General features: G+C 47.0%; 1 protein-coding gene across 6 annotated transcripts in view; it reads right to left on the reverse strand.

Moving 5' to 3' along the window:
• LOC112562263 (RNA-binding protein Musashi homolog 2-like) overlaps positions 1 to 19035 on the reverse strand; it is a 134653-nt gene that overhangs the window by 102200 nt on the left and 13418 nt on the right. For all 6 annotated transcript variants that reach the window (XM_025235386.1, XM_025235385.1, XM_025235389.1 and 3 more), the window contains exons 4-5: positions 15013 to 15097; positions 4460 to 4501 (exon numbers count right to left, since the gene is read on the reverse strand). In XM_025235386.1, the coding sequence (XP_025091171.1) occupies positions 4460 to 4501; positions 15013 to 15097 (127 nt within the window). The remainder of the gene's footprint in view (positions 1 to 4459; positions 4502 to 15012; positions 15098 to 19035) is intronic.

Consider the following 19035-nt stretch of genomic DNA (forward strand, 5'->3'; position numbering starts at 1 on the left):
GAACAATGGGTTGGTCGTCCAGTGATAGTGGGGTACAAGATGGCCACCCTCTATGTCTGCAGTCACCCGAGACCTCAAGATAATTTCACATCCAGTTTTCTACTCCTGTCTTCTGAAATCCAGAGATCCTTTGCCGAACAACTGGCTAATGTGTTGAGACTTTTCAGTTGTCTTTCAACCAACCAGAATAATTGTCTTCTGGCTTTGGCCATAAAAATAAAATATTTATAGTTATTATGGGATAGCGACCTCCTACTGAGAGAGGGACATGAACCGCGACGATACCTAACAGCCTTCCCTTTTGTTCGTCTCTCACGAGTGCAGATAGGTTAAATAAAAAATTAAAACAAAAATAATAGACACGGGGGATAACTATTTCAGTATCTAAGGGAGAGGGGAGACAAAGCAGTTCACAACGGATGAAGCCAATTTGAAAATGGCGCTGACCTGCAGACAGGTGGAGGTCGTTAAACGCCGCACAAACTCAGTTTACAGGAGGATCCCACGGGTAGCGACACTACCACCCGTCCCTAGCCCCTACCCCTACCCCATACATGACATCCCGTTACAAATGAAAGACTGAACACTTGGCGAACAAATCCAGGAGAAAGGATTTGGCAGGCATTCATCCAGCGGGTGACTCGGCGGCCACAGAGTGATCTCCATTTTTATGGCACCGACAACACATCTCGCGCCGACATCCTGACTGGCTCCATGAGAAAGTTTTTATCTACTAATATCATCCGGAAGATGATAGATGTGGAAAAGAACAAGCAGAAAAGGGAGAGTTAGAAAGGTAACAAGGGGTTACAGGGTGGAGGAGAGCCCAGGTGACTACCCCGCATGATGCTTTTCACTACCCGACAACTGCTGTGGTGTACGAGATACCCCAGTACCCGTGATCTGTCAGTCTCACAGGCCACTTAGCTTCCACCTCTCACGGCCTGATTCCCCCCTTTCCCCCAATTTACCCCACGTCCCCACCTAGCACACACATGTCATGAGAACACTGAGGGCGAGGAGATGTGTGTGTAGAGAAGGGTGGAGGAGAGTCGGAGGAGGGAGATCGTGTGATGGCAGAAGTGCAAGCCCTCGGGAAATGCTACGTTCGTTGCAGACTTCGAAATGCAGTGACGCCCATCAAAGCCTGGAGCTTGAAAGGTCAACAGCTGTTTCTCCCTTCTAACCATGCACCTCCCATCTCCCGCATGTACCTACATACCCTCCTCCCTCCTTCTTTCTCTTTCTGCGCGGCAACCATCCTACCCCTCTTCTGAAAAAGGTTGGGGTTGGAGGGTATAAAATTATCTACACAAATGACACAGGAGGGTATTTCACTCGTCTGTCAATGTGGATGGGAAGGATGAAAGGCATTTACACATTTCCGCCATCAGACCTTGTCAGAAAGTGAGTTACACACAAGCTGGTTACACACTCGCTTCACCGACAGACGTCACCACTCGGATTCCTGGGAAAAAAAATCCTCCAGCTTTTTCTCATACTTTTCTCAAAATTCCCCCTTTCTCCTCCCCTACATCATCTTTTGTACAACGTGAACGCAGACACCAAATCCCTCGTTCATCATCCTCCGCTCTGTGACGTCACTTCCTCTGCTGGCTAAACAATGAGATCGGTAAGAATTTATTTTTTAAAGAAAATCGAGAAGCTAGGGCTGGGTCAAGAAAACAAGAGGAGGGTCATATAACCCCTCGGCATCACCTTTATCTGTTTGTGATCTGCTTTTCGCCTTAACAATTCTTTTTCTTTCTCCCTTTCTCCTCACACAATCCCGCATCTCGGCAACTACTGCAGTCTTTGTGCCGTGACATTTGCGGCTGTGGCTAGTCTTCCCTTATGATTAGCAGGCGGGCAAAATCTTCCCAGGACCAGCTCCCTCCGTCTCTCCCTCCCCAGTGCATGCCTGCACGGCAGTTCTTTGCTGTTGGAACAGATTCTAGGTTATGTCCTCTTCTGTCATTCCTCAAACCAGGCAACCTCGTCACGCCCGCCGCTTGGTCCTGTAATCACGTGTCCATCCCCTCCTCGCTTCACATCCAATGAGCCAAGTCATTTGGCACTGTGTACCACTCACACTGCTGAGCAACAATAAAATGTTTCTGTCTCGGAGACTCATCCATAACCTGGGTTGAAGGTCGGCATGGGGTGTCGGGTGGGAGAGGATTTCAGTTGATTGAACTCGTGCCTATGGCGGACTACAAAGAGAGAAGGGGAATGGATGACAACGGATGAAGAGGACCAAGTGCCAATCACCTGCATGTGGCGCGTGCAGCGATGTGCACAAACAACGGCAGCGTACACCGGGTGGAAGTCGGTCCTCGCGCCTACCGCACGTGCAGTGCACGCGCATAATTAGTGCAGACGTCTGTCGATCACGTTTTTTAGGCTCCAAAAAACCGGGGAGAGGATTCCAGCAAAATAATAAAAAGAAATTTTTCCGTGATCAAAGGTGGGTTAGGAAGGACGAGGGTATGGGAGAGAAGCGGGTAGCGAACCATACAACACCACCACCCGTTCCCTACGACCGTCAACACACAAGAACAGCGGATGTCGTCAACCAATACAAATTATCAACACTGGCTTTTTCCACTCCCACAAAATCCGCATCAGCTCGATCGATGGGCAATTATCACTTTAATCATCGCCATCCTCTCTCGGTCGGCGGCTTCCAATTAATGACGGAGCCTCTCTCCACCTGAGCTTTGTTCACTTTGAGCTAATTAAAGCAAAACGCGGGGTACTTAGTTTTAGGGAAAGCACCCGCCTCTTTAGAATGGAAGGAAGGAGTGAAGAAGGAACATCACCAGCGGACAAGAATGCTAACAATACTTGTTTCTTGTCTACACATCTCCAGTGAATATTTTTACCTCCAGGCTAATTCTCAGCCACACACGGAGTAAGTGGCACAGCCTCCTATCAACCATGACTACTTCCGGCAAGCGTTTCTCAATATCCTGTGAATATATATCCATATCCATATCTTCACACGCGCGCCGGACTGCGCATGTCCGGACATCCCTGCAAATGGCGTCGCCACCTCCAGGTGTCACTTCGATTTGCGAGATCGATATCCCTGAATTCCCAAAGGCTCTTGTCGGTGATGGCAAAAGGTCAACCGCTTGTAATCCAAAGCATCTAGCAAACACCTTTCCCAAACCCACCTACCAGCTTCCTTTTCTTGCCAGGTAAGGTCGGGACAATGATTTCCGGGTTAGAGGTCACTGCATGAATGTTAATGCCAGACAGAATTCCATACCCACACCTTTCTGAGTTCGATCTCTGTGTTTACCTGAGACATTTACCTTGCAGCAGCCATCAAGAAAGATGTCCAAACTACTGTCTCCTCTCGAAGCTGTGGTTCACAACAAAATTGTGGTCTCGATTTTCACCAATAAAATGTTTAAAAAAGGAAGAAAGGAGAGTTGTTGTTGCTGCTCAGTGTGGCAGCGAAAGACAAGTGGTAAAGACCCTGACAGGAGTGCAGGGCAAGGGAGGGGTTATGCAATATTCATGACGCACCAATAACTCTCGTTTAACTGCCAGCCTTCACTGCCTGCTGACATGTCGGCCTCGGGTCTGCCAACCTCCTGCTGCGAATTCGTGCTTTTGTGTTTCCGCAAAACTGCCGGGACATCGCGACAACAGACCAGGCTTGTGTCCGAGTCGCCCTACCCCATCCCACCCCCTCAAACTACAATCCAGGTATGGCAGAAAGCGCAAAGATGCAGAATGATAGCTCGAAACACATTCCATGTCGGAGATGTGGATGACCTTTAACCCTTTGCCTTCCTTCCCGTCTTTTACAAGCCCTCGCCTTTCTTCTTTCACCACGTGTGAGCGTCGGCAATAGTCACGTGACATACCAAAGTCACTGACACAACTTTATGGGATGTTGGTACCAAAAGGTAACCTAGAGGGACTGACCCCTTGGCTCCATTGTCGTTTGGTTCTCAGGGGTGTATCCTTACCTACACCTGCTCATCTATAGTTAGTTGTGTGAGTACTACACACCAGGTGTGTTCATGGTTCAAAGCGTTGATTGCCGGCGAGTAAAAGCTTTAGGCAGTTGGTGTCAACCTGTAACAACTCCAGGCAAACCCAAGCTTACACGCAGGTGCTCACTGGTGCGTGAAGGAATTTATTTCTGTACCTTTGGGCGGGATCAAAACAGGGCTGGGACAGTAATGTTCGCTGAACACATCCACCACTCTCTTTATCCCCATGAAACATGCTTTCACATGCACACCTACATACACAGAGTACGAGACCGATGTCACACAGACTGACAGGTGTGTAGTAGGGCCGATGTTCATCCCAGCGTGCACACCGTGACGGTAGAAAGGGTTGGAGTGACACAAACACACACACACCACCAACAAATACTTGATACAATGAACTCTGACCCAATCTCTGAAACTAAAAGTGACAGAAAGTGTCTTACCTTTGGCTGGGCCTTGCGTGGGAAAGCCAGCTTGGGATCCACCTGGAAAGGTAAAGGCAAAAGGTATTGGTTATCCATGCGTGACGAGTACGAGAGGCGAGGGCTTGAGCTCACAACACACTGCTCCACTGGGGCAAGTCACTCGTCGTCACGGTTGACCAAAGTCGTCTGCGAGTTTTAAAGTCCAACTGCCACAAATCCTCCGGTTGACGTGAGCGCGCGCACACACCAACACACGTGCAGGTGCATGCAAAGTCACGCTCGGATTATAGGCGAGGGCTGCTACTTAGGATGAGGCAAGTGTCCCGGGCACACAACACTTGAAAGCCACACACGTGACTCCTGCTTCTTTCACGAATCTTTTATAATCTTTTCTTTTGAAGTGCGTCTGTCAGTGTGTGAGCATGGTCTCGCGACACGGCGAGGACTGTGGGTTCCGTGCACACACGACCCGTTCCTGTCCCTCAAAAGCTTTTCTTTCCGACTCTATAGAAACTTTTCTCCCTCGTGTCGCGGCCACTGGTTGCTACGGCTGGCGGTGTCACTGGCTCAACTGTCACAAAGTTCTCCGCTCGCTCTGGGTCGCAGGGTCCCCCCCACAACCGTCCTCAACGTGGTGTCGCGAGGAGAAAGATTTGCCACCGAACTGAACCCTCTCCCTGACACCTTTCTGCGGCCTTCCGCTCCCCCCTGCGCGCGCGGTCCCTTTGTCACTTCCTGTTTCCCTCCCCTTCCTCCTCCCGCCCTTCATCTCCCCCTCCCACCAACCTCTTCAGCGACCATCACGGTGGGAGACTTGGTCGTCTGTCGTCGCTACCCCTCCCTTTATTGGTCTGTCCCATCGTGTGGAAGGTCGGTCATCCACCTCCCCTTTCATCCCCTCCGCTCCCTAGTCTCCCCTTTCCCTGGACCTGCCGTGTGTGTGTGTTTGAAGCAAACTGGACACTCGGGCTCTCGAGGTAATAAGGGGAGCAACATTTGTCATCTAGCTGAAAGAACGGTTGATGGATGAGAAACTAAGAAATGACAGATGGAAATAGTGTATAAAAAAATCCATCTGATGATGTGAAGAAGTCAAACGACTGATGTCAACGTTCCTGCCACTTTGTATGAAACCTAAATTGACCTGCAGCTTGTGTGCAAACACCCAAACCCCTCCCCCATCCTTCTAATATCAATATTACAAAAAAGGAAAAACAAACGAGGTTTTTGCGGGGTGGCAGGACCAACCGATGACGTAGGCAAGTCGCCGTCTGTTTCCAGGCCGCGAGGGTTCTGTAAATCGCGCCTGATTCCTCCCGAGACTGTATCCTGTCTGGCTAGCTTCCAACCCTCTCCTCTTTCTTTTTTTCCCCCCGTTCCTTCTTCTTTTCACTTTTGATCTAATTTACAAGGAATCAGCATCTTTGGTGGGTGGGCGGGCGAGACAACCAGACCCACCCGATGTGACTACGACAGGATGCACGTAACGAAGGGGACGCTACTCTACGCACCAGGAGAAAACAGACTCCGCGAATACTTGCAGGTGTCAAAAGCAATTTTCTTGTTAGACTCTCATTCAGAGCTACACCAAACCCTCTCTCTCTCACTTTTCCTCTTTTTTTTTTTTTCAAGGGCTGGCCTGCCCGTCTGGAGCTGCGCAATCAAAGCTGACAGCGGAAACGAACAAACGCCTGAGCAAATTACCGCCCTTGCACCGCGTTAGGATGGAGAGAGAGAAAAAAAAATGGAAGTAGGAGCAGGCCAAAGATAATAACCTCACTTTACCACTAACCAAACTACGGGTCGTCCGGAAGGGGACCGGGTAACAACTGGGTGAGAGTGGGGGAGGGTACTGACCCCTTACCGGTTGGACAGAACAGCCTTGACCCTACACACCATCTTCTGGTCAGATTTACTTGGGGAGGGGATAAAGTTAGCCAGCTTCCCTCTTCCAAAAATAAACAAAGCCAGGGATGTTTGGTTCTGCTCACTGTTCGAATCCAGCCGTGACCTAGTGGACGCCTAGCGCAGCGGTAAGAAGTCTTGTATCTATCACCATTGTAAGAAGGAATGGTTGTTTCGGGGTTCGGATCTCGTCGCGGCACAGATTTTTTTTTATCTCTGGTTTAACCCAGGTTTCATATCAAAAAGTCTGGAAAATGCAGAGCTAATGCGATTGTCACTAACGGAGCAAAGTGCAGACCTCCTTTTAGTGCAACACTTCTCTGTTTGTTCCCGTGATTTTTTTTCTTCCATTGTTTCTATTGGAGTACAAGTTTTCACAGTACAAAATCACCTTCAGGCGGATGCACTTTCGTTTGATTGCGGACCACATCACGGCTTGGTAAAGTTGGATGAGGGGGTTGACCACAAACATGAGCCTCCGTGATGAGTTTCTCAAACCCTCCTCCCCCTCCGACCTCACCCCAGCAACATTTTAAAAATGGCCGCGCCTGCAGGGTCTCCTTCATTCCAAGCTCACCCAACCATCTTTGCTCCAAAGCATCAGCGACCAGTTCATTCATTCGGGTAGCATCCTACTTGGAATTGTCACCAGACAGCTCCTCCCACCCCAACATCCCCCGCACAGTCCCAGGAGGACAACCTCTCTCGGGCGGAGAGCTGTCAGACGGTGTGATCGCCCCTGATGACCCCTGACACCGGGAGTCAACATCTCCTGCACCAAGGGAGTCAGTCTTTAATGTCAACAGTCATCTATCGGTGCTGTCCTCGGAGTGCACATAAAAACCTTGTCCTTACCTGATATTTCGGAAAGTCAACTGTGGAAATGGCGGAATTGATTACTGACTTGAGACGATGTTTTAAAGCCGACCTCCTGACTGTGATTGAGTTTCTGCTTTTCTGTATTAGCATAAATAAATATAATTATTGCTTTCGAATTATTTTGCACCCCGTACACTATTTGTTCACATTGTAAATGTGGTATTTCCTCACAATACCCGTTAACCGCCGATATTCAAACGATGAAAGTTTCCCTCCCTCTCTTGTGTGTGTCACACCCACACTATACAGTCCAGGGACCCAGACAGCTCGCCCACTACAGTTATTTATCTACAGAGGGCGGCGGCAGTAACGCTCTAATTGTCAAAAACACCCGTTAACAAAAAAATAAAAAATAAAAAAATAGTCACACCCGTATTAGGTAACCCAGGCTTTACTGTGTCGCTTCCAGCCTCAAGCCACCTGACACAGGGCTGTCCATTCATTGTAGGCTGGACGAGGTGGGGTGATGGTGGGGACGGTCACAATGACATAGAAGGTAACAGTCAAGAGCTGTAAACATATTTCTTGTCAAAAAGGATTTATTTTTGATATTTCCCCCAATGTCGGGACTGTGCGTTCGGTTCCCAAAGCAGCCAGACCCTGGTTATATAAGGAGGCAAGCCGGCGGGTCTGCGACAGTTTTTCTCTCTCAGAACTAAGTGCGAGGAACTGCACTGTATAAATGCGAGTGACCTCCCGCTGGGGCTGTTGGGGTCTGGCGTCAGGTGGCGGGGGTCGCCAGCAGCAACAATGGCGGCGGGTCGCGCTGCTTGTCAACTTGCTCCACTTTCCCACCCACAGCAGACGACAGTGAACCACACCCACAGTCTCAACAGAATACCAGGGGGAGGAGGGTGGCAGGGTTTAAGTGGAGGGTTGGGGGGAATATGAGGGGAGGAGGGTGAGGGATGTTTACCCAGAACCGCCACAAGAAACCTCGTGAAACCCGCCCGCACCGGGGCGACAGGCTGTGACGTCAGGCAGTTTGTTTGGCGAGGGAAGGCGGAGTGCGTGTGCACTCAAACTGATGACGTCACGATGCACGCAGTCACTGGGTTTGTCCTCAGCCGCCATCAACAACCTTCAGCTTCCTCAATATTTTTTTATTTTTATCTTTCTGACCTCGTGGCACTCTTCCCGCCCGGTTCCACACTTAAATTTCGAAGCAAGAGCTTGTCAGGCAAAGAACCGCAACTCTCGTCTCCGACCGTTAGTTCAAATCTACACACGTCGACATCAACGTTGTTTTTGGTTCAAACCCGTTTGTTGTTGTTATATGATCTTATTTAGCTGTTGTAACGAATGGAAACCGAAAACACAACCTAGACCTGTTTTCTGAAACGATAATCTCTCTGAAACTGGTTCAACTTGGTCTGGGACCTTCATTTTTAAATTATTCATGGAGGGAAAAATGAAATGTATCCTCAACAACATCGAAAGGTTGAGGGATGGCTCTCGGCCACATTCAAGTTCGGTTAGTGCGAGAGTCACATTACGCAATCCGCTTGTTAACGATTCGCGCTCGGCGGTTGTGACATGTGAGCTGTCGGGGACGTCTAATGTGGTTGTCGCCCCTGATACACATGGTTAATAAATTACCTCCTGCAATGGATACCGTTGTCCGTGTGTAAACGAGTCGCAACTGCAGAAGGTGAAGAAGTAGGAGAGAGAAGTTAAGGGGAGATGAGGGAGACTTTTATTGCACATTCCGCCATCTTGTGACCTCTTCCAAAGGGGGACAACTAACGTGTGCTGAACCACAACCCGGAACATGATCCAGCACGACAAGCCTTACCTATTATTATTATACCGTTGTCCCTTCGCTTCCAACGTATTCCTGTCACTCTCTCTGTCACTCTGTCATTATTAAAAAAAAAAAAAACAAGATCCGGTTGTAACACAGGGAGACAAGCGTGTACACACCGTGAGCGCCGTTCACCTCTGTCTTAACGGTACGTAGGCGGCGCGAGCCCCAGCCAATCGATTTTCTCCAAACAACTTCGCACCTCGGAGTGCGTGACCGCGCGGGATCACGTGACCGCACACGTCAGGGGGAGAATTGATCCCGCTGCCGCTGACCGAAGTGTTGGCGTACTTACAGCTCGCCACTTGCATCCACTTCCCGCTCCTCCTGCGAGTGGCGAGTCCTGCTCCTCCACTGCATCCGCATCCACAGCCACCCACATCCTGCACCTGCACGTTGGAATGGTCCTCAGCCTGCATGTTGGTCCTGCACCTGCATGTCGGAATGTTTCTTACCACGGAGACACGCCTCTTGGTGCGTCAAGTGGGGCAGGCGGTTGGGAGGGAGAATAAAGTGCGCAAGGAACATGGCTGAGGCCGTTAAACCGCCACCAGACGTTGTCACAACGTTCAGACATATTTTCCGTTTCAATAAACATCTATAAACCTCTTCTAATTATCAAACTGTCCTCAGGTCCATCAGTCATCAGCAAAAAAGTTTTTTTAAAAAAAAGGAAAACGCTGAGTAAGCTGGTGTGGTGTTGGTGTTAACTACAGTTCAAGCTAACCCTGTGCTGTCTCATCAACACCAAAAACTGTCTCCATTACCGCCGGCATCTACTTCATTCAAGCAGCCGAAGAAAAAAAAAGGAGGGAAGAAAAAAAAAATAGAAACAGAAAAAATAAAGTTGTATTCAGCGAGGGTCTATTCATCACCTGCAGCGGTTTGACATTTCTGTGTACTCTGGTGAGCTAACCACTGGTGTAGGAACCTGCATGTGTGTGAGTGTGAGCGCACGTGCATCTGTGTGCGCGTACAGGCGCGAGCTTTACGTCATCGATTATTCATTTAAAGACGCTCTTATTAAAGCGGGCCTAGCGAGCGAGCAGGGCCCCGCACTAACGAGATGGGCCGCCATGTCCGGACCCGCGCACCCACAACGACAACCATAGCGACGACGACGCCAGCGCGGACACCGCCGACCGCTCCGAAGGAAAAACGTCAATGCCGTGTGCGGGAGGTGGTTGTGGAGGAGAAGGAGGGGAGTGGTGAGTAGGGAGTTCGGGGGGGGGGAGTGAGTGGAGCTCAGTGCATCAGCACTTAGTGTGATTGCATTCGCCGGGCCCAGAATAAACAGTCTCTGAAATATGGAAAGGGAAGGCGAAGGAGAAAGGGAAAAAAGAAAGGGGGAGGTAAATTAAGGTGTTTAGGAGGAACACTCTCCCCCTCCATTGGAGGTTTTCAAATAGATTGCTTTATGGAAGTTGAGAGGAAAGTGTTTTATGCTATGATATGTGCCTGGCTGTTCCTGCGCTCTCTCCTTCCCGGACAGGGCCTGCCCCAACATTTGATTACATCAAGCTCTTTATTTTTTATTCTTCCTTTTAAATTGCCGGCTGAGTGTAAACGGTGAAATCAGAGAGGCTTCCTGTGCCTCCTTGGCGAGCAAAAACAACAGCTCACTGTTAAGTGCTGGCAGCCCCGTGTCCCGCTCTGTCTTTATCATCGCCGTTCCAGCCGACATTCGCCTCGTTTGTGATTCGCGCGTCGATCCGCCGTTTCCGCTGGAGCACGAAGACTTGCAGTACAAACAAATTACCTGCAGCAGTCAGCCAACCAGCGGACGAGGCACACACCACGTGACCAGATTTCTCACCGTTATTTCTTGCAACGCCTTACTTCTCATGTATGAAACCCCTTCTCCCCCCAATCCCCTCCTGTTTCCCGGGTGGGGTCCGGTAGTGGAACAGTTTCACGCCTGTCGCCAGTACGCTGGTGTTTGGGTGTCCTGGGTTCACATCCCGTCTCGAGGACGCTGTTTTTTCTGTTTTTTGTTATTTGTTTGTTTTTATCTGCAGGTTTGATAGACCCAACACTCATATTAACCATCCTGTCCACTGTTGGAAGGTGTTTCCGGTTCGTTTCACCTCCATCTCTGTGTTTAATGTCAAACGCTGTACACCTTTACAAAGCTATTTGGTCACATAATCTTACTCATGTTTTCGATGACATTTCTTTTCTACAAACCCTTTCCGGCAATCAGCTTCACCCCGCCTCCACCGTCACGGTCCATCGCCACCATCAAGCTCCACTAGACGCTAGACACCGACAACGCCTTGTATTCCGTACAGAGATGCACAGACCCTGAAAATTTCACGGTTGACCGGTAAAACACTATGGCGGAGTCATTATTTTTTCAGGTGTTGAGCTCATGAGTAGTGCATTCTCGTTCTCACGCATTGCGAGAGATGCTGCAGGAAGCGCTGGTGACGTGTGCAAAATGTCGAAGAGCCAGTGACGTGCGTGCTCGCGCAACGTCGCTCCACTTCTCGTTGTGAAAGCGAGGAGGTCACTCGATGGCACACCGAAAGGCCTTCTTCCAGCCCAAAATAAGTCTGACATTTTCATCAACAGATTGTGGTGGTTCCCTGGCAGCAGGTAAAGTGAACGGAAAGAGCACGAGATTCCCAACTTTTTTTTAAAAAATGGGTTGTAACGGTAGATTTCTGCTACTTCGGTTACAGAATGGTTGGCACGAATGAGATTTGCGGATGGACACTTACAACAAAGATTAAAGAATTATTTTGATGAACTAAAATGATAACTTTAACTACAAAAGGAATTAAAAAAAAAAAAAGAGGAGGAGGAGGGGAGGAGCGGTTTATTGTCTGGCAGAATCGTTATTCACGTCCATCCATAAGTACCCGTATGTTCCTACACACAGAGAACTGCAGTCGCGACGATTTAAACACAAAAGCGGATCTGACGACGCATGGCCATGACCGTGTTTGTATTTATTATTATTATTTTTCTCCCTGACGCCCTCGTGAAATGGACTCGACAGATTACGCACACGCCACGCCCACCGGTCGTCAGACTAAAGTGGCCTCTTAATGCAAAGGTTATGTCTCTCCTCGGTCTGTTTGCGTCAAGTCTGCGCCAGAGACGTATTAGCATTTGCAAAAGGTAAATTGAAAAAAAACTAAAAAAAAAAAAAACCCAAACAACACAAACAAAACAAAACGTCATTCGGCGCTCGGCAGTTGACGGGCCGTTGCTTTGTGTACGTCCAGAGTCAACCAGTCCGAAGTCTTTAAACTTCATTCACCGCCCTTCGTGGGTGAGCAGGTTCCTGGTGGTCTTGTCAACCTTCCAGGCCAATCAATGTGTCATCAGCATCCGCAGTCAAGCCCATCTCCTCTCGTCAATTGTATCGACATCATTATTATTAATATTATCATTATTATTGTCGTCATCATCATTATTATCATTTTTAATATCATCATTATCATTATTATTATCATTATCATTGTTATTGTTGTCATTCACACACCACTTCCAAGACATCATACAGTTTTAGAAACACAGAAAGCAAAAGAAAACAACAGACAACAAGCCAAGCTCCCAGTCACGCCCTTTCCACATTTCGCTCCAGGTAAGAAACAAAGTGATTAGCACGACTGCAAGCCACGTGGACAACACTTAGCACATCCTGCAAGCATCTTCTTCTGCTGCTAATGATCAAGCGCATGTTTGTCCAAAAAATAAAAATAAATAAATAAAGCAACGATTCACTTCTAAAAAATAAAGCACACAAACTGCACACATACATTTAAAAAAAATTACAAACTGCAGGCAAGCACGATAGTTTTACTACAGACGGGTGGGTCGAGGGGTGTGTGTGGATGGGGTAGACAAAACAAACACTCATGCGAATCCTCTCGTCACAAAAGGGTGGACAACAGATATGAAAATACGAGAAGTGGCGGGAGGTGAACACAAGCTATGAAGGACGAGTCCTAACAAAGGACTGCACACAAATTTTAATACAAAAAGCAGGATGGCTGAAAAATATCTTGTAACAGTCACCTGAGTTTAAAATGAATAAATAAATGTGCTCCATGTTTAAAATAAATTTGGATTGTATGTGTCTATTATTTATATTTTTCCAGCAAGCTGTTGTCTGCCAACCGCCCTGCCAACCTGCCTATGAACTCACTGAAACACTGAACTTGAAATCCTCGAGGCGAACTGAACAGTTTAATTTAAGGTCATACTGAGTCATTCGAAAGTAAGGGTGGGATGAACCTACCCCAAAGCCACCCACTCAAAGACTATTCACCTTCATAATGGACAAGACAGTCAACTTCACGGACTAAATTTTTAAAAAAGAGAAAAAGAAATAAACAAATAAAGAGGTAAATAAATAGTAAGGACTGTGCGATACAAACTAACATTATTCAGATTTTATTTATTTTAATTGTTTGGTAAAACTGAGAATTGTGGGGATACTGCTGGCGATCTCAAGTTGCTAGGGTAACCCCGACACGCAGCAGCACGTGCGTAGGTTTGCACGGTTCGCACCCAAAACAAATCACTGCGCATGAAACTTTTACATAGGAAGTAGTTCTTGTGTCCACGACGGGTGCTCACCCGGCAAGAGACAGAATGTGTCTTCCGTCAACAGCAAGCAACATACTGCTGATGATCACATCAGTGTTCAGGTTCCCTGGATGCCAGCATCCACCAGGAACACAAAGACAAACAGAAAAAGTGGGTGGTCGGGGTGTTGTGGGGGGAGTAGGGCGGGAGGACAGGGTCTAGCCCCAGGGGGATATCGGGAAAATCTCGGTCTGTAAAGACGCCTTCCCATCATAGCAAGCCTGCTAATCGTTTGTCACGGGTGTGCAGCTGCTTGGTGTTGTGCTAACAAGGCTGTAGGCCATGTACCCGTGTACTCTCCCAGCTTCCTTCACTTTGAACGGGTAGCATGGGATCATCTCTGATTTCTGTCAGCCCTCTTATTTTTTTTTCTTAGAAGTCGAATTCAAGGTTTAAAAAATGTAACTGTAAGTGGTTTACTGTATCTAATGCAACTATCATGCTCCGCAAAGCACTAACCCACCCCACGGTAGTGAAAAGCCTCCGGAATTTACAGACCTCAGGTAATGATCGTGGAATTCTGGGGTATCACTTGCTTTAATACAATAAACAACAACTACAGGGAAAAAAATCAGTGCTTTTATAATTTATTTATGAAGGTAGGAAAGTGCTGTCAGTTTATGTGTTTTCACTACTGCGGAGAGGACGATGGAGGTTAGTTACAGTTCACTAACCCCCCAGCAACTATAAACGGAGACGGGTGCCTCACCCGTTCCTGCTACCTACCCATCATACTCAGAAAGAATTTATCAAAATAAGTCGTAAACGCAGGCCACCCAGTTTAAATACCAACACAAATGCTTTCTACTTGCACCCTACCCACACCACATCCCATCACACGAGGGGGGAACCCATCAGGTGAATGAGTTTTTACTCGATTAATACACATTCGCTTAACTTTCTCGACGGGGGTTGCTTTCAAGAAGTGGCTCATCGGGAAATATATTACGTGTCGTTAAACTGATTCCCCCACCCTGATAAGGAAGAAGATACGAAAAGATCATTAAGTTGACAAACAAACAATAATTTTTTAAACTACTTGAAAACATGATAAGCATCAATTACCAAAGCAAGGCAAAGTGTTACCTGGAATGTTAGTCTGGAGGCACAGGTTAGACACAGTCACAGGACAGGCACAGGTTGAGAGTTTGTCATCACACAGCAGGTAAACAAACAAGCAAACACTAAGCTTCTACAGATGCATTTATGTCTCCAGCTTCAAGTGCAGATTACCATTCACGCGTACACACACCCGCACACACATACACCCGCACACAATATAAGAAAGTGATGCGACATGTCAAAAGACTAAGACTAAGTAAACAAAAGCAATTGTCAAGCACACATGCGCATACAGAAGACAAGAAAGAAGCTACTGTACCGTTTTCGAGTCTATTAAGTGGGGTCCACTTGCTAGAACCTTTTCTACACTAGCAGGGTCGCGGTAGGTAACAAACCCAAAGCCCCTGGAAAAAAAAGACAACCATGACTTGCAGACAATGGACACTCAACATCAACAACCTACCAGCTCCCAGCTCCACGAACAATCCACACCTACGGCAGCTACAGCGCTGACAAGCCCATGCACGCACGCACGCACACGCATGTACACACATAGACACGCGTACACACTCACACACACACAGACACGACTCATTGTACCACGTGACTCCCTGGCTACAGAGCTGGCGGGGTTAAAGGTCGGGCAAACGTCTGCAGGGAGGGAGGCGGGGATTGTGTGGACGCTGTCGTCGATTGTAATAATTATCAGAAGTAATATTCTAATCATTTCTATTGCATCATTCGAGGAACTTTGTCTTCCACTCACTGTACTGCAAATACCCGGATTGGGAGATGATCTGTAACCGCGAGGACAGCAGTCTTACACGGGTACTACTGGCAGTGGATACCCATGGATGGTCGGACCGGGAGCTCATTACCCGTTAATTACCCTTCCATTATCAGTTGTTGTGTTGTTTACACTGACTATACAAATACTTTGGTTGTTGTTCTACTGTAAGGTTGACAGTCGGGTTAATCTATTGTTTTTGTTGTTCAGGTTCACGGCCTATTTTCTTTGTTGTTTTGTTGTTTTCTTGTTTAAGTTGACAGTTTAAATGGTTTGTCGGTTGTACCTTCTATTTTTGTTGTTTTTAGGTTGACAGCGCAAATATTTTTGTTATCCTGAGGTCTGATTGCACGCAAAAGCTCGCTGAGACTTGAGGTTTGTTTGGCCACAACCACGACACCCGACATATCAAAGAATCGAACACTAACCGTCAAGATTAGAAAATCAAACAAAAGATAAATAAAACATACTATTTCGAAGCTGACGATTGCTTTAAACATTTTGGAGTTGTTGTTTTGTTTTGTTTTACTTCTCCCTCTCTCTCTCACACACACACACACCTTTACACTTCTCTCCCAGTTGTACTACTAACAACCGTTCTAACAGAATTTTCGCAAAAATCTGAAGATAAAAAGAAGCTACCAAACTGCTACAAGGCAAGAAGGAGAGAAATAAATAAATAAAGGCACACACTCTCTGCGCGTGAGTGCGCGTTGTAAGCTTCTAAATCCCATTACTTATATACTACATAAATAAAAAAACTAAGCTGACTAGTTTGCTTCACAATAAACTGACTACACCAATGAATTCAATGACTACTGACATGCCAGAAGATGTTATAATGTAAGTAGCTACCATGCGCAGTTAAAAAAAGTACTACAGTCAAATCTCCCTACTATGCCACCTACCGGGACCGAGCAAAAGTGGCATAGTAGCGAGAGTGGCATAGTAGAGAGGGTTCGTAAAAACGGCTTTATTTGCTCAAGTTACCCGTCAGTCAAAAGTAGGGGTGGGCAATTAATTTTCCCAAGGGGCCGCATGAGACATTGGGATGGTTTTAGAGGGCCGGACTAATATAGTTAACTCAGTTTTACCCAATACTGTATATATAGTATATATACTGGCGGGCGGGCCGGTCAGAGACAGGAGTCCTTTGCCCAGGTCTGGTCCAAAGCTCTCAAGAATCGTCGGCTTCGCTAGCTGTCTCCTCTCATTCTCCCCCTCACCTCTTCATCCTCCACCCCTCCCAACCACATCCGCGCACCTGCATCCTGTCGCTAGTCGACCCCCTCACACCTTCCCTCTGTCACGTGGCTGTCACCCGGCTAGCGACCACCACCCCCCCACACACATTGCCAGCCTCCACCCTCCCTGTGTGCGTGCTATGTTCCATCCACCTAACTGCAATGTCCCACACTACCATAGAGTATAATAATCGAGCACTGCGTGGAATTTCACAACTTGTGTCTTTTAACAGTCACAAAAAAGTGGCATAGTAGGGAGAGTCTGGGGTGGCATAGTAAATTTTTTTTTACATTGAATTTATAGTCGGGACCGAGCAAAAGTGGCATAATACCGAGAGTGGCATAGTAGAGGGGTGGCATAGTAGGGAGATTTGACTGTATGTCTATTTTTCAATCCAAAAAATGCCACATCTACATCTTTCTTATCTGTTGGGGTGGGACTGGAAACCGGAGGACTGGGGTGTGTTAGGGGTGTCCCATCACGTTAGCCCCTCCACAGGCTTCACGAAAAGTCTCGCGAGAGAATCGCGATGCCACGAGACAGTAAGAGTTCATCGTGAGGTCACAGTACCCGTGGTCAGACTAGTCTAGGCTTTCAGTGGGTACACCACCACCCCACCATCATGCCAGTAAGATTTCATGACACCAGAGGACACAAACTTTCACCTAACCACCTTTTAACCCGATAAAAGAATAAGCTGACATTTTTATATAAATAAAATCAGGTGAAGGTAGGTGCAACTACATTTAGCTTTCGCCCTCACTGGCTATTTTCGAAAGACCACAAACCCCACAGAAATAAAGCAAGGACCAGCTCGACCAGTTTGGGCGGTTAGTGACGTCATAGCTTCAAACTCACCCAAACCCCAACCGTGAGCTTGAGCCACGTGACCACCGCCAAACCCAACACTTCTTTGAAGATGAGCAAGGAAGATATTCTGTGTAAGATATATATATATAAAAGGTTTAACATAATTCTTTTGGCCCTCCACTTTGCTATTAAAACGGTTGCAGCACTCCTCCCTTCTGAAGATGTTAATTGGACAAAACTCCTCCCGCACTAAACATCACATGTGGTAATCACACATTAACTACCACCTACCCGTACCCACACATACACCTCTTCAACTTGCACCCTTTCATCTCTTGATCGATTCATTCCTCTTGCTCTTACCCTTTCCCTCTCTCTCTCTTGTGCAAGGAGATTTTGTTTACTCGGCAGGATGTTGCTAAACAGAAAAAATGCCGAGTAATATTTTCTTTCCTGACATCTTCACTCGAAGGGTTCAGAGGCAGGAACTCTGGGGTCAGCTGCACCACACTTCTCTAATTTAAACGCGTTTACGTCTGAAGTCTGCTAAGGTAATCAGTTTTGTGGTCACACACTATTTTAAACTGTTATTTTAAACTAAAGTTGTTTTAAATAAGCTACAACTGTTTCACCCCGACTTTCCTTCCCGTCAGCACAATTTTTCGGATGAGTTTATAACGCTTGGCGCATGAGAGGTTTGAAGAAAACCAGTTTCTAAATTTGCTTCTTTAAAACAGTTTTGTTTTAAAAACTGCTCCGTAAAAATAAATTTAAAAATGAAGCTTTGCACAAAACAGGACCGCGAGAAGTTTGCAAATGAATATACAAATTATTGGAAGAGTGTGGAGTACACAACACCTAGACACATTTGATCTTTCCCGCACAGCTATGATACACTAAGTCCCCAAAAACAGTTCAAAGGGGAAAAAATGTGGATGTATAAAAGTTAATTTGAAGGTATAAAATCTCGAAAGAAAGGGCAAAACGGTTACGGTTATTTTTTCTTTATAAAACGTGCACTGAAAATGTTTGGCGTTTAGGGATAAGTTCTGTTAACTGAATCTCAGCAACCGATGGAAAAGCACCGAATGGTAACCGTTAGTACACCATTCACATCCTGCCGGAGATGACAGGGCCATGCCGTGCTTGAACTCTGAACCTTGAACTCTGCAGGACCACGTGACCATACGTCACCCACAATAACTCAGGTGTTTGAAACTTAGATGTCTGCAGCTCAGGTGTTGATACTAATATCTTCGTCATTCGAGTAAACAATTGTGTTCACATCTGTACCCTCTGTACCCTCCAAACTGTTCTCCTGTCCACCATCACCTTCCTCATCAAACTATTATTTCCTCTATCCTCGCTCCTATTACCCTCTCTTTTAATTCGCACTATTTACAAATGATTGTGTCATCAAATAAAATTTCTCTCACCAACTCGAGGGCGAAACTTTTGTTCTGTTCGCGTGACATGTCCCTGAACATCGCAGTTTCACCT

The sequence above is a fragment of the Pomacea canaliculata genome, linkage group LG4 (genome assembly GCF_003073045.1).
Source record: "Pomacea canaliculata isolate SZHN2017 linkage group LG4, ASM307304v1, whole genome shotgun sequence".
Classification (NCBI taxonomy): domain Eukaryota; kingdom Metazoa; phylum Mollusca; class Gastropoda; order Architaenioglossa; family Ampullariidae; genus Pomacea; species Pomacea canaliculata.